The sequence below is a fragment of the Arachis hypogaea genome, chromosome 14 (genome assembly GCF_003086295.3).
Source record: "Arachis hypogaea cultivar Tifrunner chromosome 14, arahy.Tifrunner.gnm2.J5K5, whole genome shotgun sequence".
Classification (NCBI taxonomy): domain Eukaryota; kingdom Viridiplantae; phylum Streptophyta; class Magnoliopsida; order Fabales; family Fabaceae; genus Arachis; species Arachis hypogaea.
The window spans coordinates 138,468,084-138,488,013 of NC_092049.1; the positions used below are offsets into that span (position 1 = coordinate 138,468,084).

At 38.1% G+C, this 19,930-nt stretch overlaps 4 protein-coding genes across 7 annotated transcripts; 2 read left to right on the forward strand and 2 right to left on the reverse strand.

Annotated features, from left to right (window-relative positions):
- The first annotated feature begins 1,004 nt into the window (after positions 1-1,004).
- Positions 1,005-1,739, forward strand: LOC112743367 (serine/threonine-protein phosphatase 7 long form homolog). Its single transcript, XM_025792579.1, has one exon. It carries the CDS (start codon positions 1,005-1,007, stop codon positions 1,737-1,739), a length of 735 nt encoding a protein of 244 aa, XP_025648364.1.
- A 1,765-nt stretch (positions 1,740-3,504) lies between these two features.
- Positions 3,505-4,251, reverse strand: LOC112743368 (uncharacterized). The gene is made up of 2 exons (XM_025792580.1): positions 3,868-4,251; positions 3,505-3,828 (listed from the first exon to the last, which is right to left on the reverse strand). The coding sequence occupies exons 1-2, from the start codon at positions 4,249-4,251 to the stop codon at positions 3,505-3,507; spliced, it is 708 nt and encodes a 235-aa protein (XP_025648365.1).
- Positions 4,252-6,566: 2,315 nt separating this feature from the next.
- On the forward strand, positions 6,567-13,755 carry LOC112744569 (protein RIK). Of its 4 annotated transcripts, none has more exons than XM_025794237.3 (12): positions 6,567-6,990; positions 7,214-7,427; positions 7,700-7,798; positions 7,889-7,923; positions 8,031-8,106; positions 8,325-8,456; positions 8,543-8,620; positions 9,305-9,398; positions 9,511-9,628; positions 10,403-11,075; positions 12,773-13,004; positions 13,173-13,755. In XM_025794237.3, the coding sequence occupies exons 1-12, from the start codon at positions 6,911-6,913 to the stop codon at positions 13,292-13,294; spliced, it is 1,953 nt and encodes a 650-aa protein (XP_025650022.1). In that variant the 5' UTR covers positions 6,567-6,910; the 3' UTR covers positions 13,295-13,755. The 4 variants fall into 4 exon arrangements, 2 of the variants coding, with proteins under 2 accessions (XP_025650022.1, XP_025650021.1); XM_025794236.3 differs by having other exon boundaries at positions 6,572-6,990; positions 7,697-7,798; XR_011871486.1 differs by having other exon boundaries at positions 6,591-6,990; positions 11,970-13,004.
- An 881-nt stretch (positions 13,756-14,636) lies between these two features.
- Positions 14,637-17,506, reverse strand: LOC112744571 (glycine-rich RNA-binding protein 2, mitochondrial). The gene is made up of 5 exons (XM_025794240.3): positions 17,367-17,506; positions 16,586-16,747; positions 16,432-16,500; positions 15,912-16,018; positions 14,637-15,303 (listed from the first exon to the last, which is right to left on the reverse strand). The coding sequence occupies exons 2-5, from the start codon at positions 16,719-16,721 to the stop codon at positions 14,875-14,877; spliced, it is 741 nt and encodes a 246-aa protein (XP_025650025.1). The 5' UTR covers positions 16,722-16,747; positions 17,367-17,506; the 3' UTR covers positions 14,637-14,874.
- Positions 17,507-19,930: the final 2,424 nt, after the last annotated feature.

A 19,930-nucleotide genomic window follows, 5' to 3' on the forward strand; every position in this document is an offset into this window, starting at 1 on the left:
CACTGGGGGTGTGGTGCCTGGAGTCTGGAGACCCGTGAAGCGCAGCAGAGGTTCGCGGAATTCCAATGCTGCTGCTGCACCACGCGAGGAGCGTGTTGCAGGCTGCCTGCATGCAGGGGACAGCTCCCCTTCGAGAACCAACGAGCTCTCTCCTTCTTCTATATATATGCATTCTTCTTCTTCTGCCATTGTTAATCAAATAGGTGGTGAAGCAAAGAAATTAGAGAGAAAGAAAGAAGTGTGGGCTGTCTCGGTGTATAGGTTTAGAGTGAAAAGAGTGTAGTGAATAGTAGTGAGTAGTAGTTAATAGTAGTGAGATAAAAATTTTTACGGTAAAAAAAAATTCTTAGTTTAAGGGATTAAGAAAAAATGGTACGAAATTATATGACGCCCGAGAAACATATTATCAACTATTTGCATCATCTTATTTATACAAGTTGGTAAATTTTAAAAATTTTTCTGTATTTAAAGTTTATTTATTTTATGTATTTATATTTTTTTATGTATATATATTTTGTAATGAGAATATTATTTTGTGTATTTTATAAATATTTTAACAATATATTAATAGTTTGTATAAAATAAACATTAATAATAATAAGAATATGGAATTTTTTAATTATATTTTAAAATTTTTGTTATTACGGATATATTCAAGAATAAAAAAATATTTTGACTTTTTAAACATAAATATGTTGCGTATATTAATAAATAAATATTATAATAAATTAAATATGTAAAATGTATAAAATATATTGTTATTAAAAATTTGAAAAAATAAATAATTTGATAACTAAAGATTAGTAAATAATACGTGACAAATGTTATTAAATATTGTTATTGCATAAATTTTTTTTCGTAAGGATTAAATATTTTATTCGATAAATAAATAAATAAGCTATGTTAAATATTTTAATAAATAAGATATTAAAATAAATATGTGAATATTTATTAAAATATTTATAAGGATTATTATTTAATTAATGTAACATATATCTTTGTTGATGCAGCCTAACAAGAATTTGTTGGTGCGTAAACTGGATCCGCCACAGTTGTGGAATCCGATGGTGGAGAACTACTTACGCGCCACGGGATTCTATCACGTCTCTAGAATTGGAGTCATAAGAGGATTTCACCACATGTTAGCTGCTCTGATTGAAAGGTGGAGGCCAGAAACCTACAGCTTTGTATTGCCGGTCGGTGAGGTTACAGTGACATTAGAGTATGTCGTTCATATATTCGGCCTACCCATTGATGGAGAGCCTGTCAGTGGATGGACAGATAGTAGTAGCGACTTCCTTCAAAGTCATAGCATAGCGATATTCGGTCGTGAGCCATCAGTCAATCATTCTTCGAAGTCCTATATAAAGCTGGGTTGGGTTCGACGTATCAGAGACGCAGAGTCGTTGGACACTGAGGAGTCCATCAGGAGATACGTCAGATGTCAGATCTTCTGTTTGTTAGGGTCAACCCTATTCACGGACAAATCGACCACATATGCCCATGCGAAATATCTACTATTGCTTCGCGATTTCGAGCAGATCCATACTTATAGTTGGGGGTCAGCATGTCTCGCGCATCTTTACAGAACACTATGTCGTGCATCACGATATGATACAAAGGAGATGAATGGCCCTCTGAATCTGTTGTTTATTTGGGCATGGAAGCGAATGCCGTGTCTTGCTCCCGTACCGAGACAAACCCTTCCACCGGCCGAGATACCAGTTGCCAGGAGGTAATATGTCTTATTTTAGTCATGTGTTATATTCACGATGCATGTTTGACTTATGGTGAGTTATTTAAATTTTTTCAATTAATAACGTGTCAGGTGGAGTCATTCGGAACGGACCACAGCGTGGTTATCGAAGACCGTAGAGACATTCAGTCATGATATAGACTACATACAAGAGGTAAATAGTTATGGTTTTTCTGATCCATTTTTCCAACCATTATTGTTAGGGTTCTAATATACCAATAATACTGTGGCAGTTTGAATGGCGGTCGTACCACGGATTGATCGTTCCCGACGAGTTGCATCCCATCTTGAGGTGTGTGACATCGTTGCTCCATTGTTGTCGTTCGAGTGTGTCGAGTGGCACCCTGCGGACCGAGTGATGCGTCAGTTTGGATATGCACAACCTCCTCCGCGGGCAGCAAGGAATATTCCACTTGACCAGCATTGCATCGTTGTACGCGGAGTGCAGCTTCATGACTGGACAATTTTGCATGGGCCATGGATAGCGGAGTGGGCCAACAGGCGACACAGTCGATTGCGGGATCAGCACCCCCTTCCGACCTGGGATTTTTTACCGACGGTGGAGTACCGGGATTGGTACATACGCTCCTACGGACATCTGTTGAGATTGACGGGGTACGTTTCTCATCATCCACAGTCGCCTGCCCCACAGCCACCTGCCCCACAACCACTTCAGCATGCAGTGTTTGAGCCGATTCCTTATTATATACCACAGCCACCGGCCTACAGTCATGGTAGCCAACACACTCAGGGCAGCCACCACTCTCAGCACTCTCAGCACAGCCACCACTCTCAGGGCCACCATTCTCAGCATAGTGACCAGGGTCAGTCCGGCCAGCATCATGATCCCATACTTACCATTCCTTCCGTTTATGATTGGTTTGACTTCTCCAGCGACGGACATGGAGATCAGCAACTACAGCATTGGACCAATGCTGGTTTGTGGTATCCCTTCACTGTCGGTGTCGGCTGATCCACATAGGGCATCAGTAGATATGGCCCATGATTTGCGGGGTCGTACTTCCGACCACACGTCAGGGAGTGCGTCATGTGATAGTGATTTTATCCAGCGTCAGCGGGCATACGCAGTTGTTGACACGCTCAACTCCGGTCCATCCACTCCAGTAGAGGCAGGCGGGTCGGCCGCTTCGACAGATGCAGGTGGGTCGGCCGCTCCTACAGAGGCAGGTGGTTCGGGAGCTCCGGGGGTGGATGATTCAGTTCGAGGTCACCCATATGACCTACGGACGGAGCGAAATCCACCTGATAGGTATACTCCATCGCGGTTCGGTCAAGGCATTATAGGTAAGGGACTGAACTACTTAGTTGGAAAGAAGTGTGCTTTGGTTTAGGTTATCTAGATTTTATTTTCAGAATTAAGGTAATGTAAATCGTGTTTAATGTTTGGTTTGTTAACTTATGTAACCCGTAGTTCTTTTTTGTATATTTACTTAAGGAAATCAATTAATGACAATATTAAGCAGACATTAAAATATCAATAGATGGACTTCAATTGAAAAATACAAACACGTCTAATTTCAAAAGCATCAACTGACAAAATGCAAATTAAAAGGTACAAACATGACCATATTAAACTACGAACTAGCACCGCTCGGTCCAGCACGCTGCGGACTCCTACTCCGACTATGACCCTGAGCACCACAGAGACGGCATATCCGAGGACCACGCATGTCACGTGAGTCCATTTCATTCAAGTATCGGGTCAGTTTGGGTCTGCCTTTAGACGTTCACCTCAGGGTGGGATTAGCGACCAATGTGGGTCCCTCATAAGCAGGCCATGTCTCGGGATCTCCTAATGGTGTGAACTCAAATCTATATACCTTACAAACCTCCGCCATCTTGTACACATCATGCACATACAACTGCCAATCGAGACGCTGGTTAGCACAACAAGCAATAACATGGCGACATGGTATTCGTTCAACCTGAAAGTACCCACAGTCACACGTCCGTCGTGCAAGATCAACAACTAACACCTTTTCAGTAGTCATTTCGTGCACCTCAAACACATCATTTCGTCTATCAAAGCGGTGGACAACTATATTCCCAGCCTGTTACATATTTATTTCTATCCACTGTTGCGCAAATACAGAGTACGTAAATCCAGCACGCTTGCGTTCGTGAGTCTCGGCACTCTTCTGCGTAAAGAGTTCATTTAACCTATAATATGTTGCTTGGACCAGCGCCAACACAGGTAAATTACGGGCACCCTTCAACACTGAGTTAATGCACTCGACAAGGTTCGTTGTCATATGGCCCCATCGATGTCCCTCGTCGAATGCCAATACCCAATGTCTGAGTCCAATGGCATCGCACCACCTGGCATATGCCTCGCCTCGCTCTTCCAACCTCTTATAGTTGATATTGTACTCCTCCACCGTTTTTGAATACCCTATGTTGACAACAAGCTTCTGCAAGTGAGGGACTTTGAATGCCCTTAAGAAGTTACTGCCAATGTGTCTTATACAAAACATCCATCATGCTCTTGGAGGTTGCCAGTCACCACCGGAACGATTAACTGCTGCCCGTATTGACTCATGCCGGTCTGAGATCATACCCACACCGTCTTTTCTAACAACATACGTTCGCAGATTCCTGAGAAAGAAGTGCCACGCATTAGCTGTCTCCCCTTCCACCAAGGCAGAGGCGATGGGCACAATGTTCTGGTTCCCATCTTGTGCAACAGCGACTAGAAGTGTACCTTTGTATTTTCCGTATAGGTGTGTGCCGTCAACCTGAACCAGGGGCTTGCAATGCCTGAATGCTCTAATGCATGGATTGAAACTCCAAAATACACGATGAAGTATTTTTACACCTTGTGCCTCCTCATTCCCGTTGTACAGTGGTCGTGTTTCTATTTGGACAACTGAACCAGGCATCTTCTGCACCATGACCGAGAGCCACCATGGCAAGGCTTGGTAAGAATCTTCCCAACCACCGAAAACTTTGGCTATGGACTTCTGCTTTGCCAACCAAGCCTTTCGGTAACTGATGGTATAGTTGACACTTGACTAGACTTCCGCAATTACAGATTTCACTTTGATGGACGGGTCCATCTCGACCAATGGCCTTATAGCCTCAGCAACTGTATCTGAGTCCAACTTGAAATGATCTTGTGAAATCGTTCCGATCGTGCACGTGTGCCTACCGTTGTATCTGCGTATCTCCCAACAACCTTTTTTCGTATCAAGTTGGCTCGGATAAGCCAGTCACATCCACGCCCGTACATCTTGCATTTTGCATAGAACGTCTGTGGCTCAGACTCATACACATCATAGTCAACTCCTCTAGATATAGTGAAACTTCTAATTACTGCGACGAATGACTTTCTAGAACTGTATTCCATTCCAATCCGGAACTCTCCGTCCTCAGGATCAGCAACGCCTACAGAAAGCCGAAATCATCGTTTATTAATCAATCCAAAGTATAAACTAACAAAAACTTATTACTTAGTCAACACGTACCAATGTTTGCATATTTCAGAAACTCGGGGGCATGCATGGCGTCGAGATCCAACTCACGCATAAAAGGTGAAATCCCCATCGGTTGACTGCTCGAGGGATGAACCACTACATTCTCTGCTGTTGCCTCAACTCCCACATCACCATTCTCATATTCGTCGCCAGCTTCATAAGTGGCTTCGAAGTCCTCTTCGCTGTCACTATTCATTCCTTCGTACACTGCAGCTCTATCATCATCTATATCTATATCATTTTGAACCGCTACTGGCTCTACAGCTTCAAACTCAACGTACAACTCAATCTGTGGGTGTCGCATCTGAGTTTGCCGGTGAATTTAAAACATATTCTGCATACTCGCTTCATCAGTGATTGGCATGGTATCAAACTGTACTAGGCCACCAAAAACTACAACCGGATTCCGGTACAAGATTCTGCTCACTCTCATTAACGTACCGTTCTCCATGGTTTGACAGAGGCTATTCTGCAGCTCCATTAACGTCATCGTGCATGGAACCCCAAACGAAAACGGATTCTGGGACACAAATCTCAATCCCTCATGAGTATTATGTATTATCTCACCGTTGCGATACACCACCAAGTTTGCGGTGCCCTCCATTACACTAACAACAGCCTCAAAGAACACTGAAAACACACTCAAATCTTATTCAGTATGCAAAACACCATCGAGCTCTGCCTTATATAGAGGGGTGCACCTAACACGCCCCCACGTGCTGTTTGCCTCAGCCAATCACGCTTTGACACGTGTCAGCACGCCCCCGCGTGCTGACTCAGCACGGCCCCCACGTGCTGCATACTTGGATCAATCAGTCTTCGACACGTCAGCACGCAGGGGTGTGCTGACCCAGCACGCCCCCTACGTGCTGCCTCTCCCAAGCCAACCAGCCATTGCCACGTCAGCACGCCCCCTGCGTGCTGCCTTGTTGGCTCAACCACACCGTGCCACCTAGGTTCCACGCCCCCCACGTGATTCAGGCAACACGCCCCCTGCGTGTTGTGCTTCCATCTGACACGTCCACCTGTGTGTAATATACACAGTATCTCCATTTTTAGCTAATACACTACAAAGTTTTCCATATCCAAATTATTCCGCCGTTAAAAATATACTGCATAAAATGTGTTTATTTATCTACTTTGTAAAGAGCTAACAATCAAAACTAGACACTAAAGTGCCAATGAGTAATAGCTCAAATGACATAATCTCCCCATACTCAATTAAGAGGTACGGGTTCGAGTATCATATATTTGGTAAAAAAAAAAAAAAAAAAAAAACTAGACACTGAAGTAAAGAGAAAACAAATTCCTTTTTTCTTTTATTTTTTGGAGTCAGCCTTGAGCGTTGAGGCCTTGACGGCTTTGGTAGTTAACCACTAAAACGACAATCCAGTTTGTCAAATGCCACTGTTTAACCTTTAACGCCGTCGTTTTATCGCATCTGTGTATTCATTGCACCGAACAACGTGTGGTGGCTTTATCGGAGAAAAGTGAAATTACAGTGTAACACGGCGAGATTAGCTGATTAGGCGCAAAACCCCAAGTCTGCACCCATTTACAAAACAAAATCTCGTTTAATTCGAAGTCCCCAGCGCAAGTTTTTGGTGCTTCCGATTTTTTTCGCGCGAAGCAAAACCCAGAAGAATTGCTTAATTGAATAATGACAGAAGATAGCAGCGTTAGGGTTTCTTCTTCCGATGAAGCCAACGTCCCCAACGATGCATCACACGCAAGGCAGAGGTAAATTACAAATTTTCGTTTTGCAGATTATGTTGAATTGGTTGAACCTTTGTGCAGTGTGGATTACGTCATTTAATTGTTATTTTCATGTTTGTTTCTCTTAGAGTTATGCAAGTGTTTGATTAATTTGATTGCGACTATTTGAGAGTTAAAATTGATGAGTGATCGAGACGCTAAACTTCAATGTATTTAAGGCATAGTTTCGGTCTGTTTTTGTGCGTAGGAAGAAGAAGAGAAAGTGGGATCAACCAGCTGAGTCGTTGGTAGCGGTTGGGATGGCGGTCCCTGGAGTTATTCCTTTAAGCACCACTGCAACCCTTGGTGGAGGGATTTCATATCCGGGCATAGCTCCAGTCTCTGGTGCAGTTTTAACAAATCCATTGGTGGCATCAGTTCAGCAACAAACTACTATTGGAGCAGTCCAAAAACCTAATCAAGTGAGAGATATCTACTCATCTCAAACTTACAATGTTCATCATTTATGCAGATGATAATTTTCCTACCAAAACCACAAATCAAACTGGTGCTTTGCAAAATGTCTATTTGAAGTGTTAAGTCTTTATACATATGTATTTATTTTTCAATATGCTGCTGAAGGCTGTTTTTCTACTACGAATTTTGATAGTCGATCTGGTTTTTGTTTTGTGTTTTGTTCTTAATATGTTATGTGTTCCTTATTTTGATTTTGGGATGAATTCTCATGTAGCAGAAGATCCAAGATGAATTAATAATTGCTCGAGAAATTGTCATCAACGATGCTGAGTCTTCTGTTCGGTACAAGTTGACAAAACGCCAGACACAAGAGGAGGTGAATTATATGCAATCAATTCCACATCCCTATCTCCAAGCATATCTCACTCACTCTCATCCTTAGTAAAATTTTTTCCACCTTATGCAGATTCAGAGGTGCACCGGTGCTATAGTTATCACTAGGTTTGTAGTGCACGCCATTTGCAAAGTCAGTCCTTTTTAGTGTTTCCTAGCCCCTGCATTTGATGCTAATTTTTTTTTTGTTTTTTTTTTTTGTTTTCCCTCTGCAGGGGGAAGTATAGGCAACCTAATGCACCAGCAGATGGAGAGAAGCCATTGTATCTTCACATTTCTGCAGGAGCTCATGTAACAGCTACTGTCTTTTAAGTAGAATGATGCTTGGGTTAAATAACCAGACTTAACCATTTATTACTAGAAACAGATAGATGAATTCCTTTGAAACTGATGCTTTTCTATCTTGAATAATTAAATATGTGGCTTTTTTGTCTTATGATTGATCATTCACAACAATAATGATATTTCATGATTTGGTTTTCCTTTGGGTGACACCTAATAATTTGCAGATAAAAGAGACGGCAGAACGAATTTTAGCTGTTGATCGTGCTGCTGCAATGATTGAAGAAATGCTAAGACAGGGGCCGAATTCACAGTTGGTTTCTTCTGCCCCACCTTCCATCCTAGCTAATGGGCTGAAGGTAATTCATCCATTATTAACTTGTGGATATTCACTATGCTGTTGTAATGTTTAGATATTGACAACCGATATTTCTGCATGAATCAGGTGTTCAGTGAAAGTGTGTTTTTGGGCTTTGATGCTGACCCATCATTGAATATTGCTGCACGAATACGTGGACCAAATGTGAGCGCTTGACTACAGTACTTAATTGATTTGTCTATTCATAGTTCACTGTTTTAGGTGGGAGTTGTGTATGACTATACGTAAACTTAATGTCTGCCACAATTCCTATTTGTTTTCCTTTTTTTTTTCTTGGTTGCACCTGATGGTTTGTGGTGTGACCATATGTTCATCTGCTGTATTTGTTTTCATACTTCTACCATTTTTCTATCCTTTATTATGTGTGCATGTGTCCTACTATTTTTTAACTTCCGATATGATGGTGTGGAAATACCTAGAGTTAGTAGGACTAGGAGTTTTCAAATGGATGATTAGGCAAGAAAAAAGGGAGGATAGAACTGGGGGATGGATGAAATGTTGTAATGTTAAATATGGCATAGAAGTATTAGTTAAGTGCAAAGTAGTAAGTCGAATGCCAGAATAGAAGGTGGAGACTGAATGGCAACTGGTTTGCGTTATTAAACTGATTCTGAACTTATGCTGATTTTAGCCTTGATCAGCCTTCTTAGGCTTCTACTAGTTGAATGCCCTGCATCTTTATGTTTATTCCATCTTTACTTTAGTTTCTTGTGAACTTTGTGTATATTGAGGTTGAAATAATCTGATGTTTCAAGCTTTTCTGACATCCCCATACAATTGGGAGAAATTGTTTTGGTGTTGGTGGTGCTTTTGGATTTGAACGTGCAGGACCAGTATATAAATCACATTATGAATGAAACAGGAGCTACTGTTATACTGAGAGGACATGGTTCAGGAAGTGATGAATGCTCAAATGGAGAAGGTCCATTTTTTTGTCCTTTATGATCTGAACTTTGTAATGGCATGTTAGTTCAGCATAGCATATTTTTTTTATATATGGTTCTCAACTGGATTTTTTTTCCTGGTTGCAACAGATGGACAGCAGCCCATGCATTTATTTTTGTCGAGTAACAATGCAAAAAGTCTTGAAGATGCTAAGCTTCTGGCTGAAAACCTCTTGGATACAATCAGCGTAGAGTGTGGTGTTTCCAGGTATTTAATTTTTTTAATGTTAAGGGTTTAGGATATGTAAGCCATTTTTCAGTTGTGAAATAACGAGGAAATATTTCCTTCCTCAGATATTATAATTATTAGTATCTCACTATCTGATATAAAGCAGAAACACCAAGTTTTAAGATAGATACTTTTTAGTATTTGGTAACCTTTTTCATACGACATCTTAATATCAACATGTCCTTATATGATGAGGGATCCTCACTGCTGTAAATAATTGTTTAGGGTACTCTTTCTGAAGCTAAGAATGGATGAAGGGTAATTAGCTGAGGTTGAGGTATACATTGGGATTAGAATGCTCTGGGTTTTATTTAAGCCCTTACAACCCATTAGCCCTAGTTTTGTGAATTGCAGGCAGGTGCCTAGCAGCTGCCCTCGACTCACTCTCATGGAATTATTGGGCTGCATAAATTATTCTTATAAACTTCAGTGTCCAATTTCATTTACAAGGACTGTGTACTTTGACTTGGGAATTTGAACTCTCGAGTTCATTTTTTGTCAAAGTATTGATACATAGAACTTGATTTCATTTATGGTGCATTTTAGTTTTGTCTAGAACTGAAGTGGAGTTTGAAAGGGAAGTGTGGGTGGAAGTTTAAGTTGTTAAATGTAATTGGTAATTGAGAATATTTCCTCTGCCTTCTGCAATTTCAATTCTTTAGATTTTGTGTTATCTGGTGGTTTTCAAGTGTTTTCATGATGACAATTTTTATTTAGTTGGATTTGTAAATAACTTGTGTTCAACTGTCTTAGGGTTTCATCATGTAAGGTTTATAGTGCTGTTCCACAGCCACAGCAGGTATATAGTGCTGTTCCACCACCTCAGCAGGTATATAGTGCTGTTCCACCTCCCCAGCAGGTATATAGTGTTGTACCACCTCCCCAGCAGAACCCTACTGCCATTTCAACCCCACTAGTTTACAGTGCTGTTCCACCCCCACAGCAGTTGTTAGCTGGAGTTCAGAGTTCCACAATGGGGCTAGAGGCGACTACAGGCTTAACCACCAGTTCAATATCATCAGCTGTGGGCTCCACACCAGTTACTCCAGCTTCCTTGGTTGGTGTTCCTGGTGTCGCCACTACTGCCCTCGCACCAGGTGCTACACCATATTCTGCAGGATATTTGAGCTCTGGTTCCCAAGCAAACTCAATTGGTTATACTCCCCCTTCAGTATTAGGTGGCACTAGCTATATTGGATACGGTGGAATATATCCCCAAGCTACTCCTTTGCAGCAAGTGGCCCTTGTCCTGCGACACTCTCCTTCCATTGCTTCAACGGTTGCTCCAACAACATCAGCATCAAATGAAGAATCTAAATCTAAGTCGACCACAAGCTCTGAAGTTGAAAAGGAGAAACGGCCACCTCAGAGGCGGAAGTTTCAAGAATTACCAGTTGGCTCAAATGGCACACGGAAATTCAATCAGGTCATTGCATTACTATTGCTAAAATCTTTGAAATACAACATTGCCTGTATCCAAGGAAAAGTCTTATGTTCCCCTTTATTCAATTGTAGTTTTTTTAGTAACATTGGTAATAATATAATGGTTTGGATTCTGAAAGTCCAATAGTTCTACCTGTGGTCCATGGATCTAATTACTGGGTGTAGAAATTTAAATATTGCAGCAAGCATTGAGGTAAGAGTGACCCTCCATCGTGTTGAATATGTTACCTCTGGGCTCTAAAATGAGGAGCACCACAATGAAGGAAAGAGAAAAAAAATTAAAATAAAAAAATCTCTGTTGCCTTTCTTAGCCTTTCTTAATTTACAAAAGGATTTTCAAGAATCTTGATTTCACAATAATGCCAATTCTATTCCTTTCAGAGCCCCTAGTTACATTGACTCCAATTCCTAATATTTGAGTCATAGGTTGCCTTTTCCTTGTATGTTCAGATAATGTATTACAGGAATAATGGTAATTCTTGTTAATAAAGACTATAACCTATTGTGTCATAAAAATAATAGGGTAGTTAAGTTTTTTCTATTTTGTTTTCAGGATCAAAGGAAATAAAATTACAAATTTTCAATTCAATAGCTCCATGGAAATACCGTGTTGAGATTTTATTTTTATTCATAGCTTGCTTGGGTTTTTCTGATCCTGTGTCACCAGTATGCTGTATATTAACTGTTAGCTTGTATATACTAGGAAAAGAGAGCCCTTATGCTTATGTTTTCTATATAACTATGCATATCTTAACTTTGTGACTTCTCTCTCTTCTTTCTTTATCAATGATAAGTAGAAAATTAAATGTTTTTAATCTTCAGCTCTATTTTACCATACATATTACCTTGTGCTGACTGTTAGTGCTTAATATTCCAGGTATTTTCTCTGACCTTCTATGAAGCTAATAGGCTGACACTGGACCTGTCTGTTGGGCCGTTGGTTTGTATGTTTGACAGGGTTTTCAGTTTTGGAGGAATTAGGAGGGCGCTCATTGCTTCAATGCATTTGTCATTGTCAATCTGAGATTTTTTTTTTTTTTTTTTTAATCTTAGCTCCACTTGAAACGGTTTTATCAGCACCAAATTGATTTAATTTCCTGGGGAAAAAAGATAATCTGAGATAGGAATAGGAGAAAATATATGTTACAAATGGGATATCATAGTAAAGTATAATTGATAGGGAAGATAATTAGATGCGAGTAAAAGACATTAAATGACAAAGATTTATAAGTTTCTTGGTTATTATCCATTGAACAGGCATGGGTAAACATCATAATTTTTTAAAACTTTGGTGTTGACAACCTCATCCGGCATGAGGTGATAAGTAACCATATCCATGAAAAGACCATGCAAGCATTTTAACCCTCGTGAAAGCTTTACCCTATGTCTCTATTCATTCAAGAACTCATGTTTTTATTTTAAAAAAAATGTCCATCCTCATCAAGAAATTAAGTTGTGTGTTAGACTTTTTGTTTAGATATTTCCACATTGATTCTATATTTGATCTTGCTACTTCAAATCATTGCTATATATTGTTTATCATTTTTTCTTTTTAACTTTTCCTATTCAGTCTCAATTGACTTTTAGTTTGGTGTGTCGGGACAATTATTACAATAACATCTGATTCAGAAGTTGTGTCTGGATTTTTTTCCTTTCTCTTCCAATCTAACTTAATTGCAGGGATTAGAGCATTTAAAACCTAATGAACAATCTGCTGATATGGCTGTGAGGAAAGTATTGACTATGCCAGCTCCTAAGAAGTTGATCCAGCCATCATCCAATGGAATGCCTCCTCCTCCCCCAAGAAAAATGCCCCCACCACCACCTCCACCTAAATTTCATGATCCACCTGAAGTTAAAGTACAGGACAAAAGCGAGAGTTTTCCTAAGACAAAATCTGATGCAGTTCCTGGTTAGAGTCAATCCTACTTTTGCTTTACCGTTTTGATTTTCTTCCTAACAACATTGTAACGTTTCTTTGATATATCATTCTGTGCCAGGGTGGCCCTGTAATTTTACTTTTAAGTACCCTGCTGGCTAACTTCTACATCAATTTATGTGAATTCTTTATCCATTTCAGATACTTTGGTGAAGCTGATGGAATATGGAGACGAGGATGATGATCTAGACGATTCTAGTGAGGAATCACTTGCTAGCTCACCGCGCAAAGTTGGGGCTCAAAAGCCTTTCTGGGCTTTATGATATGATCCATAAGTGTATGCTGGAAAGCATGAGATGTAAATAAGTAAAGGTTGGGATGGAGCCAGTTCTTGTTAATGCGAATTGCTGGATCGGCGATTATGGTTACTCTTCCAGGTGGAACAAGGTCGTAGTCCTGAGCATAATTTTTGGAGCGAAAATAGGTTGTTGAGTAGCATCACCTTAAAAGTTCTTAAATTGCACATACTCATTTGCTTTGGATACCAATTGTTCCGTTGTAATTTTTTGTTCTAATTTGAGTATACATAATACATGTATTTAGGAGTAGTTGGCTGCCAATGTGATGTAGCAATGCTGTGTTACAAGGGCTTTTGTTTCACCCCTTTTTCATAGTCTGCGCCCACTTAGCGACTGAACTTGATAGATGAACGAAACTTGTTTTGTTCCTGATAAAGATACATAGAACAAGCAATTGCAAAAGCAAAACATATTTTGCTTCTCCACTTTTTATCCTTTTGTCCGTTCTGATTAATGATGAAAGAAATGCACTAAGCCAAGCCAACTCAACAGTTTGGATATCAATTGGGATATTATCAAAACAATATTCAAGCTTAACAATTGATTTGCCCCAAATGGATTTCGTTTTCCTTTATGTTTCCGGAATCCGGTCATTCTATGGCAGTGCAAGAACAATAACCAGCTCATAACTAAACAAGTACTTTAATCATTGAATAATATATATAGAGCAACAATTCCATCATTAAAGAGTCGCTAAACATTAGCTTCTTTTGTAGAAGATACGTGATATGTCGCTAGCTACAATTGTTCAAAGATTTTTCATAATTCATATCGAGTGGGTTTTGCCTATATATATATATATATATACATACATAATCATTTTGCAAAAGATATGTGATAATAAATTTAATTAATGATTAAAGAAACGTAATATTTTTTAAAAGTTTAAAACCAAGATATCTTGGTTGACGTCATTATTTAAACGTAGTACTCTACCACCTCCAACAACCATCAGTTGCTAGTATGCCGTCACCAAACCACTACCACATCTCTGTTATATTAATTTCTAAAGAACGAAAAAATACTTCATATTTTTAACACCAAATTATTTGAATTCAAATCAAATCTTTCAAACTGAAAGACTTACAAATCGAATCAATTCCAATTTTATTGTATTCTAAAAACATCCTTAATCTTAAAGTAATATCACAAGCAATTTTTACCCTAAACCAGATGACTATCAATAATTGTTCACCACTTTGAGGTGCTAAAACTAAAGCAGCTTGGGATGGAATATCGACTCCTTTCAAACATGTTTGTAGTTAGGTTCAATCCACAAAGGAACATAATCACATAACCCTTTATGTTAGCATAACCATGTTTTTCATTCTAAGCAAGAAAGATAAGATAGAAATATAATCATTCTAAATGCAGTTGCAAATCAATCCTAGAAAATCACTTATTACAAATCAGTTGTTGAGCTGAAAAACTAACAAATTCAAGCCAAACAATCAAGTTCTGGAAAAAAAAAAAGGGGGAGAAAGGCAAACAAAAACTGTTACTCGCTCTGTTTGCAAGATATTCCTCCATGGCAAATGGTAGCCTCACCCACGGTTCTGTGCGATATCACTGGATTCATCATTGTTTTCCCTCAGATTGTTGTCTTGAAACTCCCCATCTGTTCTGTCCTTTTGTTCATCAAACTCATGATCATATCCCAAACCCGTATTGCCTCCACCAGAGGGAAGATCTCCACCAGAGTTATCATTGAATTGGAAATTACTAGCACCGCTATCTGCGAAACTAGTTTGAGTGCTGCCACCGCCATAGCTTGCTGGGGCACCATATCCACCACCTCCATAACTTCCACCACTATTATCACTACCACCGTAATTACCACCGCCATAGCCACCACCTCCATAGCCACCACCACCGCCATAGCCACCACCTCCATAGCCACCACCACCACCACCAAATCCTGGACGTGATTTTTCTGCAGCATAGTTCACACGTATTCTCCGACCATGAAGATCCTGTGAAACAACAGAATTTGAGATGCTACATGAAATATAACCAAACTTTTAGAATTTTCAGCAATTAGACAGCTTAGTCTATTGACACTAACATTGACAACTAATTGATGCTAATGCTAAATTCTATCCGTCCAAATGAAGAATTATTTTCATTCCTTATGTTTTACTAGACAGTGCCAAGTTTCAATTGGTGAAAAGCTTATGCTTCAAATTTCTAAATCTTGGTTTGGAATTTCTCACAAAACATATCAATGTTTCTTTAAAAGTTCTTATTTGAAAGCCAACAGTTGAAATAATTTAGAAAAGTATAATATTATTCAGTGGAAAACTTTCCAGACAAGAATACTATTATGCACATAACATGCATTTTTGTGAGTTTAAAGCTTGATTTCTGAAATCTGAAAATAGTCACTTGCATATGCAAGAAACTTGTATGTGAACCTTGCCTCAGACACCTAAGAGCAATTGCATACTCCAGTATATGCATAATTTCATTTCATATGTAATTGCCAACTTTTCAGTGAAAACACCCTTACAATTTCTTGATGAATATGTCAGATAATTTTATATGTTCAGCTAGATAAATCACCGCAAGAAGTTGAAGATACCTGGCCATCCATCGCTTGAATGGCAGAAGATGCATCCTCAGTTGTTGCAAAAGTTATGAATCCAAAACCTCTGGACCTTCCAGTTTCACGGTCCATAATAACCCTTGCTGAAAGAATATTAAGAGCAATGGAACAATCAATAATCACCATATTATAAAATGTGCATGCTTGACAGAAAGATGCATTTTTTATTGTCTTATGTAAACACTTGATTGCTACTACTTGCCCTGTGCCGCAGACCGGAGACCGCAATTATCGACAATGAAACATTTTATCATGATTAATAACTACATTTTTAAATTAATTCTAGAAAAAACAGAGAAGAGAAACAAAAACATAAGTTAACAAGAACACAAAAGTATAATCTATTTCAGACTTTGATATAATATTTTCAATTATGAAAGGAGCGAAGTTGTGCTGGTATGACATTTATTAATATCAGGCATCATACCGCTCACTGTAAGAAATTTAGCACACAATGAAAAACTAGCGGAATTTGATAGTCGAAAAAGAAAACTACCATCAACTACTTCTCCATAGCGTGCAAAAGCCTCCCGCAGACTCATCTCATCTGTGCTATATGAAATACCTGCAATGCAGTCAAAATTTGAAATTTCATTACTATTTCCATGAAGGAAAAGTTGAGAACAATAAACACAATAAATTTAATGTACCTCCAATGAAAAGCTTTGAAGATGACATGGATCGAATAGCCTGGAAAATCGAAGGTTTCGATCCAGACAACTCTTGATTGATGTGCCTGACAGCAGATTGCTTCAGGAGGCTTCCCATTCTATTGAGGAACGCCATTGCTCAAACCCAATAAAAGCGTCACACTGAAAAGGTGTTATGTGGCATAGTCATTGATCATTAAAACTTATGCTATAATACATTCAACTCAAGTTCCACTATCATATCACTTTTGTACTACGTATTAAAAATAATTATTAATGCACTTTCAATCTGATAAACAAAATTCAAAACTAATTTCATACTAGCCAAAGCATAAAAAGCTAAATCACATTCATGTCATAAAGTTAAAACAATCCTCTTCGTTCTCTCTACCCCGAAAATCAAAAGAAAGAAAAAAAACATGAAAATAAAATCAGCAGCTACTCTTTCATAGATACCATAAAACCAATGAGGGGAAAAAATCGAACTTTTAATACTTTAGTCCCTTTCTTCCATAATGATGCTGTTCCTCGAAGAAACTCTTGCATTTTTTCAGAAAGCAGAGGCCTCGCAGGCCTTAAAAATCAGATTTTTGAACAATATTAAGCATCACAAAGGTCAATCGAATCAACCGCTAAAGAACCCCAATAAAGGAATAAACAGAGTGGAAAACAAAAAAGATCAGCAGCCAAATAAACCCTACAGAAAATAACAGAGAAATCCCAACGGAAACGAATAAAGGGGAAAAGGGTTGAAGGAAAACTTTGATCTTTGAGATCTTACCTATGTTGAGAAGCACTGTGAGGTTTTCTTCTTCTCAGTGTGCCACTTCTAAAACCCTTGTTGCTGCTGGAAGCTAACCTAAAATAGGGTTTGGATTTGGAATCTGCCACGTGGCATGATCGTGCCTGCTCGGATGTTTCTGCTTGAGTAACACTAACCGTTAGATTCCCATGTTTGTCATTTAATTTTTCAGAGAAAAAAATAATTATTAATTTATTATATACCAAACATTAGCCACTAATTAATCCGGAAATTTTATTATATTATTATATTATAAATAAATTTAATTATTCGTTTATTATATGTTTGATTAATATTATTATTTTTTTATTGCTGATTTGATTATTTTAATAATTAATTATTTAATGTTAAAATATATAAATTAATATATTTTTTTTGGTGACTTATAAATTAATATATTTAAATATATAGTAATTAATTTAATAACTTTTTCGGTATACATAAAATATTTATTTAAAAAAATGTTATTATTGTTGTGATAAGAATGAGTATGTGGATATCATTTATTATGGGCGGCTCATGTTCAAAAGGATGAATGCATTAAAGAAATTTAAAAATGTAAATCTTTCTTCGCCTATAAATAGAAAAGCAATTGAGAGACAATTATACATATCAATAAACAATTCTCTCTCTCTTTATGTTGCAATACTTCTTTCTCTCTTTATATTTCTTTACATTTGTTACATTTTCTTTATTTATTTAGTTATTTTATAACACGTTATCAGCACGACACTCTAACGAAATTTTAGGAAGATTTCAGGTAACAAATTTTTATTATGTTGAATCTCTTTCATCTTGAATATAATGCTTTTGATATATCTGGAAACAACTATTTATCATGGATATAGATACTGAAATCCATCTTGATTCAATGGATCTTGGAGATACCATTGAGACTGAAAATAATACATCCCAGAAGGATAAAGCTAAAGCCATGATTTTCCTTCGTCGTCATCTTGACGTATGATTGAAAAATGAATATCCCACATTAAAAGATCATGCAGATCTGTGGAAAGACCTTGAAGAAAGGTATAATCATCAAAAGACGGTGATACTTCTTCAATCCCGATATGTTAGAGAAAACTTTTTCGACCTTCCATACCTCAAATGTGCTCCTGCAGTAGTAATCGAGAAAAAGAATTTAAAAATATTCTGAGTTAATTTCTTGCTTTCTTGTTGCTGAACGCAACAATGAGTTACTCTTAAGAAATCATGAAGCGCGCTCAGCTGGCACCGCCCCATTTCCTGAAGCAAATGCGGCAAATCATAACCCCAGAAGAGGTAAATGGCAAGGCTTTGGTAGCAAGAAAAATTATGGAAGGAAAATGAATTATCTTCACAAGAAAGGATCTCACCAGAAGTGGGATAAAGAAAGGAACAATGGGCAAAATAGATTAATTGAGGATAAATGCTTCCGTTATGGTGGAAAAGGCCATTGATCACGTACCTGTCGTACCCCAAGGCACCTAGTTGATATTTATCAAGCATCCTTAAAAAAAAGGACGACAAAGGGAATGAAACACATTTTGTTTCAAATGATGAAAATTCCACCACTCATTATGATGTATCTAATTTCTTTAAGGATTCTGAAGGAAATATTGGCTATTTGATCAATGATGGAATAGTTTGATATATGTATCTGTTTGTTAAGTATTCATGTGGATAATTTTACTATGTATGTACTTCTACTCATTTTATTATTATTATCATTTGTTTTAAAGAAGAATGGCAAAGACATATCCTGAAGATATTTGCCTTGTGGATAGCGCAAGTTTGCACACTATTCTTAAAAGTACTATATATTTTACCCATCTTGTGCCAAAAGAAGAGTATGTTAATACTATTATTGGCTCGGACAATGTGATAGAAGGCTCCGGAAGAGCTATAATTTTGTTTCCCGAAAGAACAAAATTTGTAATAAATAATGCACTATTATCTACCAAGTCTCTGAGGAACTTGTTGAGTTTCAAAGATATTCGCCGAAATGGATATCATATTGAAACAATAAATGAGGAAAATCATGAGTATTTATGTATCACAACTCATGATTTAAATAAAAATGTTATATTAGAAAAGTTACCCTCACTTTCATCTGGGTTATATTATATCAAGATTAGTGCAATTGAATCACATGCCATTGTAAACCAGAAGTTTACTAGCCCAAATGAATTCATAACTTGGCATGATAGATTGAGTCATCCGGGAACAACCATGATGAGGAGAATTATTGAAAACTCTCATGGACATTTACTAAAGAACCAGAAGATTCTTAAAACTAGTGAATTTTGTTGTGCTGCATGTTCTCAGGGAAAGTTAATTTTAAGGCCATCACCAGTAAAGATTGGATTTGAGTCTCCTGAATTCCTAGAAAGGATTCAAGGTGATATATGTGGACCTATTCATCCACCATGTGGATCTTTTAGATATTTTATGGTCCTAATAGACGCATCTTCGAGATGGTCACATGTGTGCTTATTATCTTCTCGCAACCTGGCATTTGCGAGATTACTGGCTCAAATCATTCGATTAAAAGCACAGTTTCC